The 18403-nt window shown below is 60.9% G+C and overlaps 2 protein-coding genes across 6 annotated transcripts; one reads left to right on the forward strand and one right to left on the reverse strand.

Moving 5' to 3' along the window:
* The first annotated feature begins 1757 nt into the window (after window positions 1-1757).
* Window positions 1758-8682, forward strand: TMEM259 (transmembrane protein 259). Of its 5 annotated transcripts, none has more exons than XM_027546657.1 (11): window positions 1758-2192; window positions 5119-5394; window positions 5839-5938; window positions 6050-6160; window positions 6407-6529; window positions 6615-6715; window positions 6804-6861; window positions 6949-7032; window positions 7121-7253; window positions 7326-7425; window positions 7512-8682. In XM_027546657.1, exons 1-11 carry the CDS (start codon window positions 1947-1949, stop codon window positions 8055-8057), a joined length of 1878 nt encoding a protein of 625 aa, XP_027402458.1. In that variant the 5' UTR covers window positions 1758-1946; the 3' UTR covers window positions 8058-8682. The 5 variants fall into 5 exon arrangements, with proteins under 5 accessions (XP_027402458.1, XP_027402459.1, XP_027402456.1 ...); XM_027546658.1 differs by having other exon boundaries at window positions 6952-7032; XM_027546655.1 differs by having other exon boundaries at window positions 6804-7032.
* On the reverse strand, window positions 8610-17759 carry GRIN3B (glutamate ionotropic receptor NMDA type subunit 3B). Its single transcript, XM_027546661.1, has 9 exons — window positions 17334-17759; window positions 14985-15577; window positions 13498-14530; window positions 10468-10613; window positions 10268-10383; window positions 10014-10165; window positions 9545-9709; window positions 9384-9442; window positions 8610-9217 (listed from the first exon to the last, which is right to left on the reverse strand). Exons 1-9 carry the CDS (start codon window positions 17757-17759, stop codon window positions 8815-8817), a joined length of 3093 nt encoding a protein of 1030 aa, XP_027402462.1. The 3' UTR covers window positions 8610-8814.
* Between the last annotated feature and the right edge of the window lie 644 nt (window positions 17760-18403).

The following is an 18403-nucleotide window of genomic DNA, read 5'->3' on the forward strand; positions in this document are numbered from 1 at the left end:
CTAGACGGGGATTACTGGTACAGCAGTCGCTTGCCACACGGCCCTACTTCAATACAAATTACCTCAATAAAAATAAAGTTTAAAATTCCATTCCTCAGCTGCACTGGCCACATTTCCAGAACTTAGGAGTCACATATAGCTAATGCATTAGACCTCGCTGCACATTTCAGGGACCCACAGCCTCCTCACTCACCCCCACTGAGTGGCTGGGTTTTCTCCCCAGGTCAAGGGTACATCAACTGGCCTCACCATTATAAAAGATGAGTTTGTGTTCTCCTTTTGTGACCAATAAATGATCTGGGGGTGACCTGTAACAGTGTCAAGAATGTGCATTGGTTGAGCAGCCACTGTATGCTAGGCCCCCATACAGGGCATTCTCTATGAAACAGGCAGAGATGGGATGACCTCAGCTTCCTGTCCACCTCAAGGAAGTGGGGCTCCCTGGATTATGAAGCCAGGCAGGTAGGTCTGGAAAGTTCTCTGAGGCTCTAGAACAGCTGAAAAGTCTCCTCCCCGCCATGCCTGCCTCACACCCTGGTCTTTCTCAGAGACCCTGACTGTCCCTTCTTAATGTTCCCTGGGTGTCCTTCCCCAACGTCTGTACTCAGGTGTCCTCTCCCACACCCAGCCTCTGGCTCCTCCTGCCCTTCCATGCTCCAGGCTGCAGCCCACCCGTTCTTGCTTTGGAGAATGGGGTGGAAGTACTGTACCTGGCATACAGTAAGTGCTTAGTGAATGTTGGATTCTGTTACTACCGTGGCTGCTAGGAGGCGCCCGGGCTTTTCAAAGATGAATGAATGAGCATGTCTGTAGTCCATATGTGGGCTCTCAGGTCTGGGACATCTCGGGCAGTCAACAAGGAGGGCATGGTCAGGTATAGACCATTTGCGATCCCGCTTTAGTTGACAAAGGGCTGTCCGCTCAGCCGTCCTGGAATGACTGGAACGGCAGGTCTGGCGCCCTAAGAGCCGGAGAGAGACGGGTGGTGCTGAGCGGCCCGCGTTATCAAAAGGAAAACCTAGTCAGGATGAGACGGTTGGATGGCATCACCGACTCAGTGGATACGAGTTTGAGCAAAATTCTGGAGATTGTGAAGGAGAGGGAAGACTGGCGTGCTGCAGTCCATGAGATCGCAGAGTCCAATAAGACTGAGCGACTGAACAACCAAAAGTCGGGAACGGACCGAAGGCTGGAAGGTTGGGCAAAAGTAGTTCACTTAGCCTCTTCTGGACCCCTAAAATCCCCCGGACCGCCACCAAGTGCAGAGAGGGTGAGAGGTCCGCCAGTCCTTCCATTCACCGACCTCCGCGAGAAGGGGGAGGTGGTACTTAAGCAAGGCCCTGCAACATCACGGGCCTTTATGACGTCACGGCACATCAGGTTAGTCGGCTTAGGGGAACAACGGTCCCGGCCGAAAGGAGAATTCCGCACAAGCTTTCTGGGGACGTAATTTAAAGACCGCAAATCAAATCATTTTTCAGCCAGAACACTCTACTGTGAGCCTATTTTCAGTATAGTTTTCTAGAGTGCAACGTAGAAAACAGCTCCAACAGTCGTATTTCCTTTCAGTATATTTTATCACTTCTAAACGCCTCAGATATTGACTAATTTTGACGCTCGAATTGCAGAGGTGGAGGCTACTGGGGGCAATATGCAAAAGACCGAGGCCAGACGCAGCCCCACCCCTCGGCGCTCCCGAGCCGGCTGAGACTCCAGAAGGCGGAGCCACCGCAGGCCGACCGCCGGCTTCCCAGAGTGCCCCGCGAGCGCAAGAAGGCCGCTCTAGCCTTCGCGGCGACTCGCTGGCGTCAGCTGGGGTGCGGAGGCGGAAGATGGCGGCGGCGGCCCGGCGGCCGTGAGGAGCGCGGCGGCGGCGAAGATTGCCGATGGCGGCCAGGAGGCGCCCTCGGGGAGCCGCGGGCCGTTAGGGTGCTACGCTGGGCGGCATGTCGGAGCACGCGGCACCCGGGGCCCCGGGGCCTGGGCCCAACGGCGGTGGTGGCGGTGGCGGCGGCGGCGGCGGCGGCCAGGCCCCCGCGCGCGGGCCTCGCACCCCCAACCTCAACCCCAATCCTCTCATCAACGTGCGCGACCGGCTTTTCCACGCGCTCTTCTTCAAGATGGCTGTCACCTACTCGCGCCTCTTCCCGCCCGCCTTCCGTCGACTCTTCGAGTTTTTCGTGTTGCTCAAGGTGACCGCAGCCCTGACCCTTAACCCCAGCGGATGGACCCCTTACCCCTGAGTTTCGACCTCTGACTCCGTCCGGGGCAGCGTGCCTCTCCCTCCCGGAGGCATAGACCCGGCGGGGCCGGTTGTGACCCTTCCCTTAAGCCTGCCACCCCCGTCACCCTTCCCAGAAACTTCTACCCGGCAAGGCCCGAGCCTCCCCGAGTTAGTGACCCCTGATCCCGATTCCAGGAACTCACTCCCAGCCCCTCCAGGCCGCACCCCACCGCTGGCCTCGCCCTTCCTGGCGTCCCCACCTCGGGAGACCGGAGCCCAGTCCCGCGACCCTCGACCCTGTCGCCTGGGATCCTCATCCCGGGACGACCCCGTCCCCACTACGAACCTGACCTCTCCGCGAATCACATACCCGGGGATTCCGGGCCCTACCGCCACTGCCGCCTCTTTGGACACACCCCCGGACCGCCCACCTGCACCGGAAGCTGCTCCCCACTTTTCTCTCCCCCTTTTTCTTGGGGCGAGCCTCCTGGACCCTTCTGCTCCAACTCAGATTCTACTCCTTCTGAACCTCTGGGGGAAGGTGACCAGGCCGAGATCACGTCACCAGGGTTCCTGGCAGAGCCCCAGCCAGCGGTGCCACTGGTGGCTCGGTGAGGGGCGTCCCGCGGACCCGCCCCTCGTCCTCCCTCGGCTGTGCAGGCGGTTCGCCGGTTCCTGGAGGGCCGGTGCGGGTCCCTCCAAGGAGGGGTCTTACTCAGGGAGGGAGCCGCTGGGTGCCGGACCCCGGCTGTCTGGCGGGTCTGAGGAAATGGAGAAATGGCTGGTCCTGTTTGTGTCCTGCCCTGGGGGGCCCCCTGGGTGGGGGCCGGGGCTACGGTTGCCGACTTACGAGGGAACTTGAATTCCTTGTCCACAGAAAAGGGTCTGAGGCAGGTGAGGCACGGGCCAGCGAGGTTGGGAGCCACCAGCTCTTTGGGGTTGGGTAGCAGGGGTGCGTGCAGGGCTGTCCTACAGACCTGGGAGTGGGTCCCCACTGAGCCTCCCATTTCCTGAGCAGCAGCAGGTGTCCCCCCCCAGGGGCCTCGACTCTGGAGGGTTCCTCAGTAGGGCTTCCCTTACCTGGTGTGTGGGACCCATGAGCAGCTTGAGAGTGGGCAGAAGGCCGGGTGTGGGCGTGGTTGCCTCCTGGAAGGAAGCCCTGGCCTCCCTGCACCCTCAGGAGGAGCCCGTGTCACCCGAGGGAGTGAGTGCCCTGTGTGAAGTGGGCCCCCACGGACCTCAGCCTTCCTAAGAGTCTGGCCTGAGGCCTTGGCTTTGTCCTTTCACTTGCTTCCCAATTTGGGACCAAGGAGCAAGTCAGGGATTGGGCCGACTGGGCAGACAGGCCGCACATCCAGGCTGTGCCCCTGGTGTGGGGGCCCGTGGGATCAGGCCACCCTTAGCTCCCTACATCTTTTCTCTCCATGGGGCTGCGGCCAGAAGGCCCCCCTCAATTCTCAGGTCCTTCCCTGACCCCTGGTGCTTTTGGTTTCCCTCCTTTGCAAAGTGAAGGCTGAGTTAGCCAATCTCTGAGGTTGCCTGAGTTCCAGAAAGCTCTCTTCTTTGCTTTCCAGCTGCCTAGCTTCTGGACTCTTGCTGCAGAGATCAAGTTCCCCTCCCCACCTCACTTGGTCGCCTCTTCCTGTGGCACCTGTTCTGGTCCCACCTGCAGAGCTGGTTCCCACCCCCTCCCGCCCCCGCCTTGCTCCCTGCCACCACGTGCCCCCTGCCACCTTGTGCCAATCTTTGGGACCAGAGATGAGTGGCTGACCAGGAGGAAGAGGGGAGAGGCAGCAGCCACCAGGGCAGGGTCCAAGTCAGAGCAGACAGCCTCAGGCTGGGAGGAAGGAGGTGGGTGCAGGGATGGCGTGTGCAAAGGCCCTGGAGCTGGCGGGACAGCGTTGCCAGTGAGGTGGAATGTTCAGTCACAGGGTACCAGAGGTTGGGGGCTAGAGTACCCAGGGCCTGTGATATGGCCAGGCCAGCTGCCAGGCAGAGGACAGAAAAGGCCTTGGATGGATTCCTGAAATGCTGAGGGGGATAAGGGGGCGGGGCCACCGGGTGTGTCTGCCGATAGGGTCTTAGGAGGCAGCTGTTTGCCAGCTTGTTCCATGGAGGCCGTGGGGAACCAGGTCCAGCTCAGGGGCAGGCCTTGTCCAGTGGGGTGAGACTCTTGGCCCATCTCTAGGCACCCACCCAATTGGTCAGGGTGATGGACCCTACCTGGGGTTTCAGTTCATGGTAGGGGGGTTGTGAGGGGCGCTGGAGGGGACTTCAGGGTGACAGTGGGGACTTGGCCACTCTGAGGTCACAGGTCCCCCATCTATCCATATGCCCCTCTCAGAACCTAGATACCCTGCCTGGTGTTTCCTCCAGGTTTAACTCCTGGCTCCACCCTCTCCTGGCTGTGTGGCCTCTGCCTTGGTTTCCTGTCTGCAAACTGGAGATGATGGCAGGCACGTGCCTTGCAGGGACGAGCCCAGGCAGCCCCTGGCATCGTGCCACCTGCATGTCAGCACTTTCTGTGATGTCTCAGCATGTGGTGCAATGTTGTCCTCATGGCCGAGGGTGAACAGTGTCCTGGACATGGCTCCTGCTGGTCATTGGGGCCCAGGGAACACAGCTGGAGCTGTGGGTCAGCTCTGACCGCAGCCTTCTGCCACTGTAGGCCCCACACTTTGCTGACTCCCATCGTCAGCTCACAGGTCCCCATACACGTTGTGGAGAGGTGGTTGGGGTTCCCAGGGACACTGAGCCTGTGGCCACATCTCTGGCCCCGGTGCAGGCTGGCCTGTGGGAGGCTCTACAGCTGTGGGGGCCTGTACTGGGAAGGATCCTCCATCTGGGGGGGCGGGTCCCAGGCAGCTCCCCCCTGACCACTCCCTGCCCTGCAGGCCCTGTTCGTGCTCTTTGTCCTGGCCTACATCCACATCGTCTTCTCCCGCTCACCCATCAACTGCCTGGAGCACGTGCGTGACAAGTGGCCCCGTGAGGGCATCCTGCGGGTAGAGGTGCAGCACAACTCGAGCCGCGCGCCCGTCTTCCTGCAGTTCTGTGATGGTGGCCATGGCAGCTTCCCTGGCCTGGCCATGGAGCCAGATGGCCTGGAGCTAGAGGAGGAGGAGGAGGAGGAGCTGACCATGGACATGTTCGGGAACAGCTCCATCAAGGTGAGCAGCCGGGGCGTGGTCAGGGCTGCAGGAGACACTCCTGATCTGCTGGGCTGTTTCCCAGCTGTTTACTGAAGGCCTGGTTCTGGGGTGCTGAGGGCAGACAGGCTGAGAAGCAGGTTTTGGGCTTAGAGCTCTGAGGTGATTCTGGCCATCCTTGGTGGTGTGGCTGCCTACAGGATGGGGAACCTAGAGGGAAGGCTGTGCTCAGGTGGCCAGAGGCCAGGGGTGGGTGTGGGCGGAGTGTTGGTACAGACCCAGCAGGAGGCCCCACCTCACTGATCCTATCCCTCACACCCTCACCCAGAAATCTCAGGGAGCTCAGTGTTGGGGTTAGGGCTTTCATGGGTCAGCAGTACATCTCCTTCCATTGGGGGGTGCAGAGACCTTCAGGCCAACCCTTAGGTACCAAGGGCCTGCTGACCTCTGCCTCTCACTGTGCAGTTTGAACTGGACATCGAGCCCAAGGTGTTCAAGCCACCAGGTGGCCCCAAGGCCTTAAATGACAGCCAGGAGTTCCCATTCCCTGAGACGCCCCCAAAAGGTACCACCACTCCCTGGGGCTACGTCCAGTGATGGTGGTGGGGGTGTGGTACAGTCCCCCAAGCCCTTCCAGGAGAGGGCTCCTTTGCTGACCAGCCGTCCCTGCACGCAGCCTGGCCACAAGACGAGTACATCGTGGAGTACTCGCTGGAGTACGGCTTCCTGAGGTTGTCGCAGGCCACACGCCAGCGGCTCAGCATCCCCGTAATGGTGGTCACGCTGGGTGAGTGCCCCTGCCGAGCAGAGCAAGGCCCAGGGGAGGGAGCTCCTTCCTCCTCAATCTTGGGTATTTTCCTTGGGGAGAGGTGACCCAGAAGCACTTGTGTCCAAGGTCTCAGGGTTGCCCTTGCTGCCCAATTGCAGGAAACTTCCCAAGGCTCCATTCCTCCACACTTGTCAGTCACAGCTCTGCTGGGCAGTGGAGTTCTGCAGCCCTGGACTAACATCCCTGTCCCGGTCCTGCCCACAGATCCCACGCGGGACCAGTGCTTTGGTGACCGCTTCAGCCGCCTGCTGCTGGCTGAGTTCCTGGGCTATGATGACATCCTCATGTCCAGCGTGAAGGGCCTGGCAGAGAACGAGGAGAACAAAGGTGCGGGGCGAAGGCGGGGCCTGTTTAGGTGGGGCTTGGGCTGAGGTGCTTGCTCACTGCCTCTTTCACTCCACCCCTCTTGCAGGCTTCCTGAGGAATGTGGTGTCCGGGGAGCACTACCGCTTCGTGAGCATGTGGATGGCCCGCACGTCCTACCTGGCCGCCTTCGTCATCATGGTCATCTTTGTGAGTGCCTCAGGCAGGGTGGGATGGGGTGGGGTGGGGCTGGAGGGGCGGGGCAGCCATCCAAGGCCTCACGGTGACCCACTTGCAGACCCTGAGCGTGTCCATGTTGCTGCGCTACTCCCACCATCAGATCTTCGTTTTCATTGGTGAGTGTCCCCTCTGGCCATCTCCCTTGCCCCTCCCCCATTCCGGGCGCCTCACCCGGTCTGCCCGCCCGCCACCCTCTCCCGCAGTGGACCTGCTGCAGATGCTGGAGATGAACATGGCCATCGCCTTCCCCGCAGCGCCCCTGCTGACCGTCATCCTGGCCCTCGTGGGTGAGGACCCTGCGCCCCCACACCCTGCCCCCTTACCTGGCATGCTGGCCACCCACCTCAACTGGTGGCTCCTGTCTCCCCCCACCAGGAATGGAGGCGATCATGTCTGAGTTCTTCAACGACACCACCACGGCCTTCTACATCATCCTCATCGTGTGGCTGGCTGACCAGTATGACGCCATCTGCTGCCACACCAACACCAGCAAGCGGCACTGGCTTCGGTGGGCACCAGTGGCCATGTGGTCCGGGGTGGAGGCAGCCGGGTGGGCAGCACCTCATTGTTCCCCTTGCAGGTTCTTCTACCTGTACCACTTTGCCTTCTACGCTTACCACTATCGCTTCAACGGGCAGTACAGCAGCCTGGCACTCGTCACCTCCTGGCTCTTCATCCAGGTGAGGTGGGCTTTCCTTGGGACTGGCGGCCCGAGGGTCCAGCCTTTTGGGGGTCCCTTGCCTGACCCAGTGCCTACCCCCCGCAGCATTCCATGATCTACTTCTTCCACCACTACGAACTACCTGCCATCCTGCAGCAGATCCGTGTCCAGGAGATGCTGCTGCAGACACCACCACTGGGCCCCGGCACCCCCACAGCCCTGCCAGACGACCTGAACAACAATGGAGGCATCCCACCTATCACCCCCGACGCTGCCAGCCAGTCCCCTGCCCTGGGCCCTGGCTTGCCAGGTGCTGGCGGGGGCCCCGGGCCCATGGCTGAGGCACCTAGCTCCCTGGTGGCCGCAGCGGCCTCAGTGGCTGCAGCAGCCAGTGGTGACCTGGGTTGGATGGCAGAGACGGCTGCCATCATCACAGACGCCTCCTTCCTGTCTGGCCTGAGCGCCTCTCTCCTGGACCGGCGGCCAGGCAGCCCCCTGAGCCCTAGTGGGGGGCTCCTACGGGCCCCCCAGGACAGTGCCCCTGCAAGCAACTCTCCAGGGTCTGATGCAGTCTCTCAGACCACCGGCGGGGGCAGGCCCAACCCTGTGTCTACCGATCTAGTGGACACACCGTCGGAGGTCGGCTCCTGAGCCCTGGGCAGCTGACTGCCTCTATCCCTGGCTTTCCAAGCCAGCTGGGTGTGACCTGGCTGGAGCCCTTGGGGGTCAGGGAGACTGTCCCCAGTGGCTCTGGGAATGCTCAGCCTGCCTTGGGTGGTTTGGGGTCCATCAGGTTTGCTGGGAGGCAGGCGTTTCTCCCCCAGGGCATGGGGCCGGCCTACAGCCTGTCTCTGTCCCTGGTGGGTCTCCTCAGCTAGTAAATCAAGACCAGCCTGTGAACCAGGGTAGAAGGGGTGGGGGCTCCATGGAAGGTTCTGAAAGGGTGGTGAAAGGTCTGGAGCAAGCTGCCCCGGAGCAAAGCATCGGGTGGGGCTGGCTTAGCTGGTGCTCTGTCATGCCCAGTGCCTTTCCATGGCCACCCTACGTGCCCGGGCTGGGGGCCCGGGAATGTGGAGCTCGGCCCCGATGGCGCATAGACGCCAACATCTAAGGCAGCCAGGGGAACCAGGGTTCTGCCCTGCTGTGGGTGGGGAGATGGCCGGTGACCCAACCCAATCACTCTGTGAGGAATGCAGAAGAGCGCTCATTCCACTCTTATTTAATTGCAGTGTACAAAATGGTGTTTGTATATAGAATAAACTGTTGACAGCGTCCAGCCAGCGTCTGTGTGTTGGGGGGTGGGGTGGGGGGAGCCTGGAGAGCCGCGCGGGAAGGGAGGTTCCACCCTATGGACGGGTGGCCCCCCTTCGGAGCAGGCACTGCAGGTGGAGAAGGGCTGGATCCCACTTCAGGAGGCCACCTCCGGTGCTTCCTCGCAGGCCAGAAGCCACGTGCACGGCGGCTCGCAGGTGCTGTCCCCAAGCTGGGCCAGGAGCGCCCTGCGCCGCAGCAGCGCCTGGCGGAGCCTCTCCTGCGCGCCCGCGATTCGCTGCTCCAGCTCCTCCAGCTCCCTGGGGAGTGGGGCGCCAGACCGCAGCTCCGCGGGCGGGCCATTGGAGCACACTGGGGCCTCGGGTGGCGCGGCCGGATCCGCATCTGGGACGGCCGCGTCGGGAGGAGAGGCAGAGACCACAGTATGCTCCAGCAGGAAACGCACGCGACGCTCCCTCACCGCGGCCCGGCGAATCCGTGTCCAGCCCCCCGGGCCCGCGGGGGCGGCCTGTGTGTTGTTCTGCGGCTCCTCGAGACCCCTGGGGGATGGATGGGCTGGGCAGCCACGTCCTACCCACAGTCCCCGTCTGCCCTTTAGGGTCAAAGTTCCTGAGGAGGCCGCCAGTGGAAGGTGTGGACCCAGTCGAGGTCGGAGGGCAGGTGTGGGAGTTGCTGGGGTGGAGAACCGCCCCCCAAGCCCCTTACCTTGACTCCGCCTCCTCCTGCCCCTCTGGTGGCTCTGTGTTGAGGGCGCGATGAATTCTCTAGGAGCCAAGAATTTGGCTCAGCGGGAAGACAGGCCCCCCTCCCCCCCGCCCCAAGCCCGGCTCCCGCCCCACCGCCGGCTGGGTTGGCCAGCTCCTCACCTGGCTCGTGTGCAGCCAGTACTGCAGCTTGTTGCCCCTTCGGATGCGCGGCAGTGCCAGGTGGTAGAAGACGTGCTCACCCAGGGAGCTGAGCAGAGCACTACCCAGACCCAGGCAGAGCAGCACGAAGAGTCCGGAGAAGTGGTAGACGCCCATCTGCAGGGTCTGTGGGCAGGATGCAGGCACATAGTCCCTCCAGGTCATAGCAGACCCCGGGGGAGCCCGGACCTTGGAAGGGAGCGGGAACAGAAGTTGGGCCAGAGAGAAGGGCCTGGGGCTACATTTTCAGAGGTTTCATGGACAAGAGGGCACTAGAGCTGGGGTTTTGTAGGATGAATAGAATGCACAAAAGCAGGCAAATACACTGGTCTTGGGAATGAGCAGAGGTTGACTACCCTGGTGAAGGACCACGGAGGTTCGGGGGCTTCCCCACGCCGACCCCACCCCACATGCGGGGGACCTGCCGCACCTCCGTCACGGCGAAGACCCGCTTCCCACAAGGCACCATCTTGTACCACTTGTCGTGCAGTAAGTCGATGAAGCCGGAGGACTTGTAGCGGCTGATGAATTCGGACAGGTTGGAGGTGAGCGGTGAATTTCTAGGGAGTCCGATACCATAGCCTGGGGGAGGCCGGGCAATGGGTTGGGACCAGGCTGGACGCAGACCCAGAGGAGCGGAACCCTCCTGGAGCCCGCAGATCACTGGTTCTGGGGACTCCTCACCCTCGATGACGAAGGGTTTGCCCACGGTCAGCAGCCTGCAGTCCGCGTCGATGGACACCTCATAGTCCAGGAGCGACTTGTCCATGATGAAGGCATTGAGCTTGGGGGGATCGCTCCTGAGGAGGGCATGGGGACAGGATGAGCACCCGCGCCCGCCCGCGTGGCCCCGCCCCGCGCCCCGCCCCGCGCGCCCTCCTCACGTAAGCATGGCGACGCCGTGGGGAGTGGTAGGTGCACTATGGCGCCGCACGTGCGAGTACATCTCCGGGAAGCTTTTCTTGATGTAGGCCTCAGCGCTGCTCTCCCACACCGTGCCGAAACGGAAGCCCTGAGACGGGTGGTGCAGCTGCGGGCCAGTGCCCAGTCAACACAGAAGGGCCTCGACCCCTGCCCCCGCTCCCCCCTCGCACCCCACTTTCGCCGAAGAATTGATGCTTTTGAACTGTGGTGTTGGAGTTGAGAGTCCCTTGGACAGCAAGGAGATCCAACCAGTCAATCCTAAAGAAAATCAGTCCTGAATATTCATTGGAAGGACTTAGGCTGAAGCTGAAACTCCAATACTTTGGCCACCTGATGCAAAGAACTGACTCCTTGGAAAAGACCCTGATGCTGGGGAAAATTGAAGGCAAGAGGAGAAGGGGACAACAAAAGATGACATGGTTGGATGGCATCACCGACTCGATGGACAGGAGTCTGAGCAAGTTCCAGGAGTTGATGATGGACAGGGAAACCTGTCATGCTGCAATCCATGGGGTAACAAAGAGTCTGACAGGACTGAGCGACTGAATTGAACTGAACTGAGGCCACACTGACCGGGGCCTCCTTGGTGGGGCTATGAACCTCCAAAAAGCTGGACCTGAGGTAAGCAGGGCTGTCCACAATTTTCTGTGGAAGAAAAGGCTCTACAACTGTGCTGTTCTCAAATGGCTGTTGCATGCTTTCAATTAATCAATTTAAAAAGTAGCCACATGTGGAGAGTGGCTGGCCCATCTAGATCTCCTTAATGGTTTACAGAGGACACTGGGGTGGTGGTGGATTGGGCGGGCAGCATGTGTGCTAAGTTGCTTCAGTCATGTCCAACTCTTTGCGACGCTATGGACTGTATAGCCTGCCATGCTCCTCTGTTCATGGGATTCTTCAGGCAAGAATACTGGAGTGGATTGCCATTGTCTCCTCTAGAGAATCTTCCTGACCCAGGGATCAAACCCATGTCTCCTAATATGTCTTCTGGATTGGCAGGTGGATTCTTTACCATTATCGCTAACTGGGAAGCCCTGGATTGGGAGTGGACAGAAGAGGCTAAACACCACTCAGAGACAAGATCAGCCAGATCCAAACACTGGGAGATACTATGGGGCAAAACACAAAACAACTTCAACAAACAAATCACTAGTGAAAAAGACAGGAGTGTCAAAATAACCCTCTGGGGCCTTCTCAGGACAGACCACCCCCTTGTCCTCTGCCTGCCTTTTGTCTATAGGAAATAGCCTCCTAGGTCTTCCCTGAGTTCAAAAGAATAAATCAAAGAAATGACAAAATACAGAAACAAAGGAAAAGAGTCAAGACAAAAATAGTTTAGTCATTAAAACCAAGGACTTTTAATTCCTTCTCAGGTGCTATAGCTAATATCCAGAGCCAGCGGATCCTCGGTGGTCCAGGGGTAAGATTCTGCACTTCTACTGCAGGGAACATGGATTCAGTCCCTGGTCAGGGAACTAACAGCCCATATACCATACAGTGTGACCAAAAAAAGAAAAAAAAAAAAAAAAAATCCTGAGCCAGAGGTCCTTTAAGCTGTTTCCCCCACCTCCGCCCCCAGATGGTAGAAGTTAACTATGCTGCCCATAAGCACAGAGGCCCTAGGCTAATTAGAACCAGAGGGTTAATGATGTTGACTCCTGACTACCTCACCACCAACCAGTCAGAAGAATGTCCACCACCTGATCAGGGTACAGGGTACACATCCTAAAACCCCGCCTCCCTCACCCTGTCTTTAAAGTCTTTTACCCAATATTAAAAAACAAAGGAAAACCACTTTTCCCTAAGGGCCACCTAGGCGTTTGGGTCTTAAGCACTAGCTGCCTGGACTCCTTGCTTGGCACCTGCGATAAACCCCGTGGTTTCCTTTGCCATGACCCCATGTCAATAGAATGGTCTCACTGCCCACCAGTGAGTGGACCTAAGTTTGATTCGATAACTAAGAGGTTTCTGCCATCCTCGATGTCTGTGCATTTTGGATCCAGATTCAAACAAACTGTGGCAGGGTTGGGCGAAGACAACTGAGAAAATGGGTCCCTGATGTTTAAATTTCCCAAATATTCATAATGAAATGACAGGAGGCCTGGGTCTTACTTTAGGATAATTCAGTGACTGGGGTTGGTGTGTGAATGAAACTGGCCAGGAGTTATTTTAGAGCTGGGCAATGGTTTCATTCATGGTTGTTCTTGTTCCAGAATATTAAAATTTTTTTCATTAAAAGAGAAAAATAAAAAAAGATAAAAATAAAAAATAAAAGAGAAAAATATGTAGGCCAGGGTATGCCCTGCTCTGCCCACAGTCCTCTAGGACTCCTGGAGAAAATTCTAACCAAGCTATTTTCAAGGGCCACATCCTCCCACACCTGCAGGCCCTCCCCTGTCCCCTTCCTGCCCTCCCCTCCTCCCTCTACCCTCCTCAACCCCTCTTCTCCAGACACAAGGCTTCCTCGCTGCTCCTCCAATACATCAAGCACAGTCCTGCCCCAGGGCCTTTGCACAGGTTGCCACTGCTTACCACATTCCTCCCTGATACCAAGCACCTCATATGTCACGCCTCTCAGAGGCATTCCTGACCCCCACTGGAGAAATCTTCCACTCCATCGTGCCCTGTGTCCCCAACTCTAATTTTCCTCCATGGTCCTTTTTTGGGGGGCTGCGCTGGATCTTAGTTGTGGCATATGAGATCTAGTTCCCCAACCACCGATGGAACCCAGGCCCCCTACATTGGGAGCACGTAGTCTTAGCCACTGGACTGCCATGGGAGTCCCTGCCTGGAACTTGAGCACCGCCTCACACACCATCCTTTTTGCTTCTCTCTCAGTTCTCACCAGCACCCTTGGCTGTGTTGTCCCAGCTTGGGGCTGGGCTCAGTATGAGTTTGAGAGAAGGAACAGCTGCCCTCTCTGGGGTGAGGATGGGGCTGGGGGGATTAGACTTCTCAGCTCGGACCACAAACCTCTCGCAGTTGCCCACCTTGGGGTCGTGGATCCCAGACAGCTCCTCGAAAGTCTTGTCCCCAACCATGACGGCAGCCAGGTTGGCTGTGTAGCTGGACAGCACGAGCAGGCAGAAGATGGCCCACAGGTTCATGAGGAGGCGGCCCGTTGGGCACTTGGGCGTCTTGCTGGATACCGTGCGTCCAAAGAGGATGGCATAGCAGAGGTTGAGGGCAGAGGAGTAGGAGAACACGGTGTCCCGGTTGCGTCCGCAGGGTGTTAGGCCGAAGGGGCTGCGCCACTCGTAGAGGGTGAGGAAGAGTGCGGTCAGGTGCAGCGCAGCGAAGACGCCCAGCCACATGGACCAGTGCAGCGGCCACATGAAGGCGCCAATGGGCGACGCCGTGTCGCGTGCGCGCACCATGATGCCCAGGCTGGTGGAGAAGAAAGGGCTGGTGAAGTCCACCACCTGTGAGCGGGCCGAATTGATGCTGAAGCTGGTGACGGCCATGTGCGCCCGGCCGGCCAGCAGGTCGCCCACCAGGCCGGTCCAGCGGCCGTCGCGCAGCGCGCCGTACTTGCCGTCGCCCACGATGTAGAGCTCGAAGTCGAAGGGTGCATCCTCCGCCAGGCGCTCCAGCAGGTCGATGCAGTAGCCGTAGCAGCACCTACGCAGTGCGCGGGGTGCTGAGCCGTCGGCCAGCGCGGCAAAGAGTGCGTCCAGAGCGGCCGAATCATTGGTGCCAGGGGCCAGGCACAGTTGCCCTGCCGGGCACCGCCCATCTTCGTCTGGCTGGCGGGCGAACACAAACGGATGCTCCACCAGCGTCACCACCCGCAGCTTGGGCCGCTCCTGGGCGCCTGGCAGTGGTGGGGGCCGTTCGGCTGCACCCCACGCCTCCGACTCCAGCTGCCCGTCCTGCCAGCGACCCAGCGTGGCCCAGGCCGGAGCGCCCCTCAGGTCCCGGCGGAGGCTCCACAGGCGGAAGCGCCGGGAGATGTGCACCTGCGAGGAGTTGGTTACCCACACCGGCCCTGTGCGGCCCCAGAAGGATGTGTTGGCCAGGAACCTGGTAGGGGTGGGGGCGGCGTCAGGGTAGAGGGATCCCTCCCTGCAGGTGAGACCCTTGGCCTTGCGGCTCAGACTCACCCAGGGCCACCGGAGGCTCTATTGAGCCCCCCATTCCACGACCCCTTCCAAGCGGGGTACCCGCGCCCTGGGGACTGGGGCGACGTCCCAGCCCTGAGCCAAGGGCTGCTGCCCAGTTCAGAGGCCCAGGTGGGGCCTTCTGGTTCCTGGGCGGTGTCCCCCTTGAGGGCCCTGGCGATCAGAAGGTGACTGATTTCAGCAGTCTCACTCATTTCTTCTCCTCCCTTCCCTCTTCTCCCAAAGCCCCCACCCCAGCCCTGCAGAATCCTCTTCTTAGGTTTTGCTTTCATGCAAGATCACAGCAAACACTCGATCTTGTCACCTGTCATGGCCCACTGGCAGAGGTGGCTTCCCGCAGCCAGGGCCCTGCTCACCGTGTCAAGAGGCGGCCCGAAGACTCGGGCTCTGGTGGCGGTAGGTCACTGCAGTTGACTGTGGCGGGAAGCAGGGTGTGCTCTGGCTGCACTCGGGCAGCACTGTCCAGCGCACGGGCCACTAGTTCCACCACATCTTGGATGGCAACCTCTAGCGGGGGCCGGGCCACCTCACCCAGTGCCAACACTCCAGGTGGCAGGCCCTCAGTGGGCAGGGCCTCAGCGGGCAGCGGTGTGCCCAGCAGCCAGCGGGGACCAGGGGGTGCAGCCTGCAGCACCTGTTGGGAGTGGGCCACATCGCAGCCTAGGAGTACGGCTGCGGGGACCGGGGCCTTCCCTCCAGCTGGTGCCCCCAGGAGTGCCAGGCGTGCGCTCAGCCCTGCATCACCCAGCTCCTGCCGGCTCAGGTCCAGCACAAGCTTCGGGGCCCGGCCCGCCCGGCTTGTCCACAGGACCACCAGGCTGCCAGGGTCACGTACGCGGCAGAGCACCAGGCCGATGTCCTCCCAGGTGTGAGCCTGCAGCACGGATACCAGCACATCCAGCAGTGTCTCAAGGGGGCTGGCCCAGTCCAGCTGCAGGTGGAACGGGTTCTGGCAGAGGGGTTGGTCAAGTTAGGGCTGGCGACCTCACAGTCCCACCACACTCTTCCCACCCCCATCTGTACATGTCCAATAAACACATATCACCTTGAGCCGATGTCGGGAATGGGCCTTATGGCAGCCCAGGAGTACAGCTGCGGGGACCAGGGCCTTCCCCCAGCCCCCCGTCCCCGTCTGCTAGTGCCCCCAGGAGTGCCAGGGGTGCACACAGCACCTGCTCCTGACAGGTGCTACAGGCTGCGTCCCCGTCCCCTGGCTGCCGCTAGCTACTCAAAGGACCTTGAGTCTACCTCCTCCCACCCCAGCCCCTGCTCTATACCCCTCTGTGGCTCCCCATCGCCATCAGCACAAAGGGTGGCCCTGCCTTGACCTGCAGGGCCTGCTCTTTTGACTCCAGTCACTCTGAGGCTTTTTGGATTCCCCAGCTGGAAGACCTTTCCTCATCTAGGTCAGCCAACTCCTACACATCCTTCAAAACCCATCTCCATACCATCTCTCTATTCAGACGTACCCAGGCCAACCAGGCACTGAAGGGCCCCACTTTGTGCCCAGGACACCCCGAAAGTTCTCCTGGATTTGCTTTCAGTGTGGGATGAGAACTTTACCAGACACCTAGGATAGGCAGGATGTTGTCTGGGTGGGGACAGGGTGCTGAGTGCCCGGAGAAAGGCTGGAGACTACTGCTCAGTCCCTGGCGTGGGCAAGGAGGGGGAAAGGGAAAGAGGGGGCAAGCCATTATCCCCACAAAGCCTGACAGGTCCAACTGCAGGGGTGCAGTTCCTGGATCTGGCTGCAGAGGGCCCCACAGGCTTGGATTTGGGTCCTGCATCTCTCCCACTGGGAAGGGGCAGGAACGGAGTGGAGGTGGGTTAAAGAGACCCCAGGCCTCCGCTAGGATCAGGGTCTCCCCGCCCTCAGAAGAAGGAAGACCTGGAGGGGGCTTCAAGGTGGCTTGGGAGGCCCCCTACCAGACCCCACAGCCGGGCGTTGGGCCCCTCCCAACGTTGTATCCTGAGAGGAGGGGTCTCTCCCTGGGGCATCGCGGGGTCCCCAGAGCCCTGCCAGTCACCCTCTCTCCTCTTTGTCCCATTGTCTACTTATTCGGACCCAAATTCCAGTCTAGGGGTGGAAATAAGAAGAGAGAATGAACTCCAAGGTCGAGGAGTGGTGGAGGAAGACGAGGGTTTTGATGTCTGGGGGAGGAGGCTGTGGGTCAAGGAGGCTGTGGGTGGGGGCGGCCTAGCCTCGAGGGCCTCTGGGAGGATGCTGACGGGAGGAAGGCTTCCAGCTTCAGCCTCTGAAACTGTTGCCCCTGGAGAGGGGACAGGGAGACCCGCTTCCCCATCCCAGCCTCGCGATCCCGCCGGGTGGGGATCCGAAGGCGCCCTCGGACCCTACAAGGGGGTCCCGCTCCCAGGGGGTCTACACTTCCAAGGCCCAGGGAAGCGCCCTGTGGGATCAGCCGTCTGGAGTCCAGAGGCGTCCCGCGGGGTCCCAAGCCGCAGGTCCGTGGCTCTAGGTCCCTGCGTCCCAGGGCTCCAGTCTTCCATTCCGGGTCCCTGAGCCCCGGGGACATCCGTGGTCCAGGGATCCTGGGCCTCTGTCATCCGGACTCCGAGTCTCCGCTCTTCTACGGTCCAGAAGTCCGAGTCCCGTGCGTCCCAAGGACTGTCTCCAGACCCCCGGACCCCACGCCCCAGGAGCTTCCCGGGGCCTCTCCCATCCGGCCCCGGATCCCCGCGCGTACCGGGGAGCCGAGGGGCGCGCGCGCTTCTCGCCGCAGCACGCTGAGCACGGGGGTCTCGGTGGCGGACGCCAGAAAGTGCAGCTGCAGCAGCTCGGGTCGCGTCTCGGGGAAGGCGATAAAGGCCGCCACTCCCGGTGCCGCCAACACCTGGCACAGACCGCGGGCTAGCGAGGCGGGGTCGCGGGCGGGGGGAGAGGCGGCTACCAGCTCCAGGCTCAGGTTGTGGGGCAGCCGCGGCCCCAGGGAGGCCCGGGCTAGGGCGGCGCGGGCGCGGGCGCGGGCGGCGGGCGCGCGGGGCAGGAGGACGCCCAGGCGCACCGAGCCCCCCAGGCGTGCCAGGACGCCGCACGGGTGCGGGTGGCCCCCGGCGGGCCCCGGCCCCAGCACCAGCGCCAGGCCGAGCCACAGCGCCGGCACAAACTCCATCCCAAAGTTGCCGGCGGGTTCCACGGGGCGGAGCCGCGGATGGCACCCCGGGAGGCAGGATCTCGCGCGCCCACGCCGCACCCTCTCCGCCCCTGCCGGGCCGGCTCCTCCCTCCCTGCCGGAGTCCACCCGCCTTTGCCCGCCTTCGCCCGCCCTCGCCCCTCCTGGTCCCCTAGTGCCAGGGAAGCCACTTGGGAGGAATCGGATCCACGACGCAGGGGGAGAAACTGAGGCTCAGATGATCTCAACAGGCGGGGGTGGGGGTGGGGGTGGGGTCTAACCACCGCTATCCCTGGCTCTGTGCCCACTCTACAGATGAGAAAGCGGAGGTTAGCAGCAGGGAGGGATTTTGCATCAAAATTGGTCCCCACACTCACCCCTGGATCCTTCATCCCCCTCCTCCAGCCTGGAAATATTTCTCATTGATAAGGCAGGGAAACTAAGGCCCAGAAGGGGTCTGTTTGCCTCCACAGTCACACAGCAGCACTGGTTCCTCCCCCAGGAAACAGTGTCTACCCTGACCAACCCCCCGGGTGCGCTCTACCATCGTGGGCAGCTGGAGAAACTGAAGCAGACTTGTCTGATGGGAACCTATAGGGCAGATCTCATGCCCTCCAGCTGTGGGCAGGAAACTTGACTCAGAC

Source organism: Bos indicus x Bos taurus, chromosome 7 (assembly GCF_003369695.1).
Source record: "Bos indicus x Bos taurus breed Angus x Brahman F1 hybrid chromosome 7, Bos_hybrid_MaternalHap_v2.0, whole genome shotgun sequence".
Classification (NCBI taxonomy): Eukaryota; Metazoa; Chordata; class Mammalia; order Artiodactyla; family Bovidae; genus Bos; species Bos indicus x Bos taurus.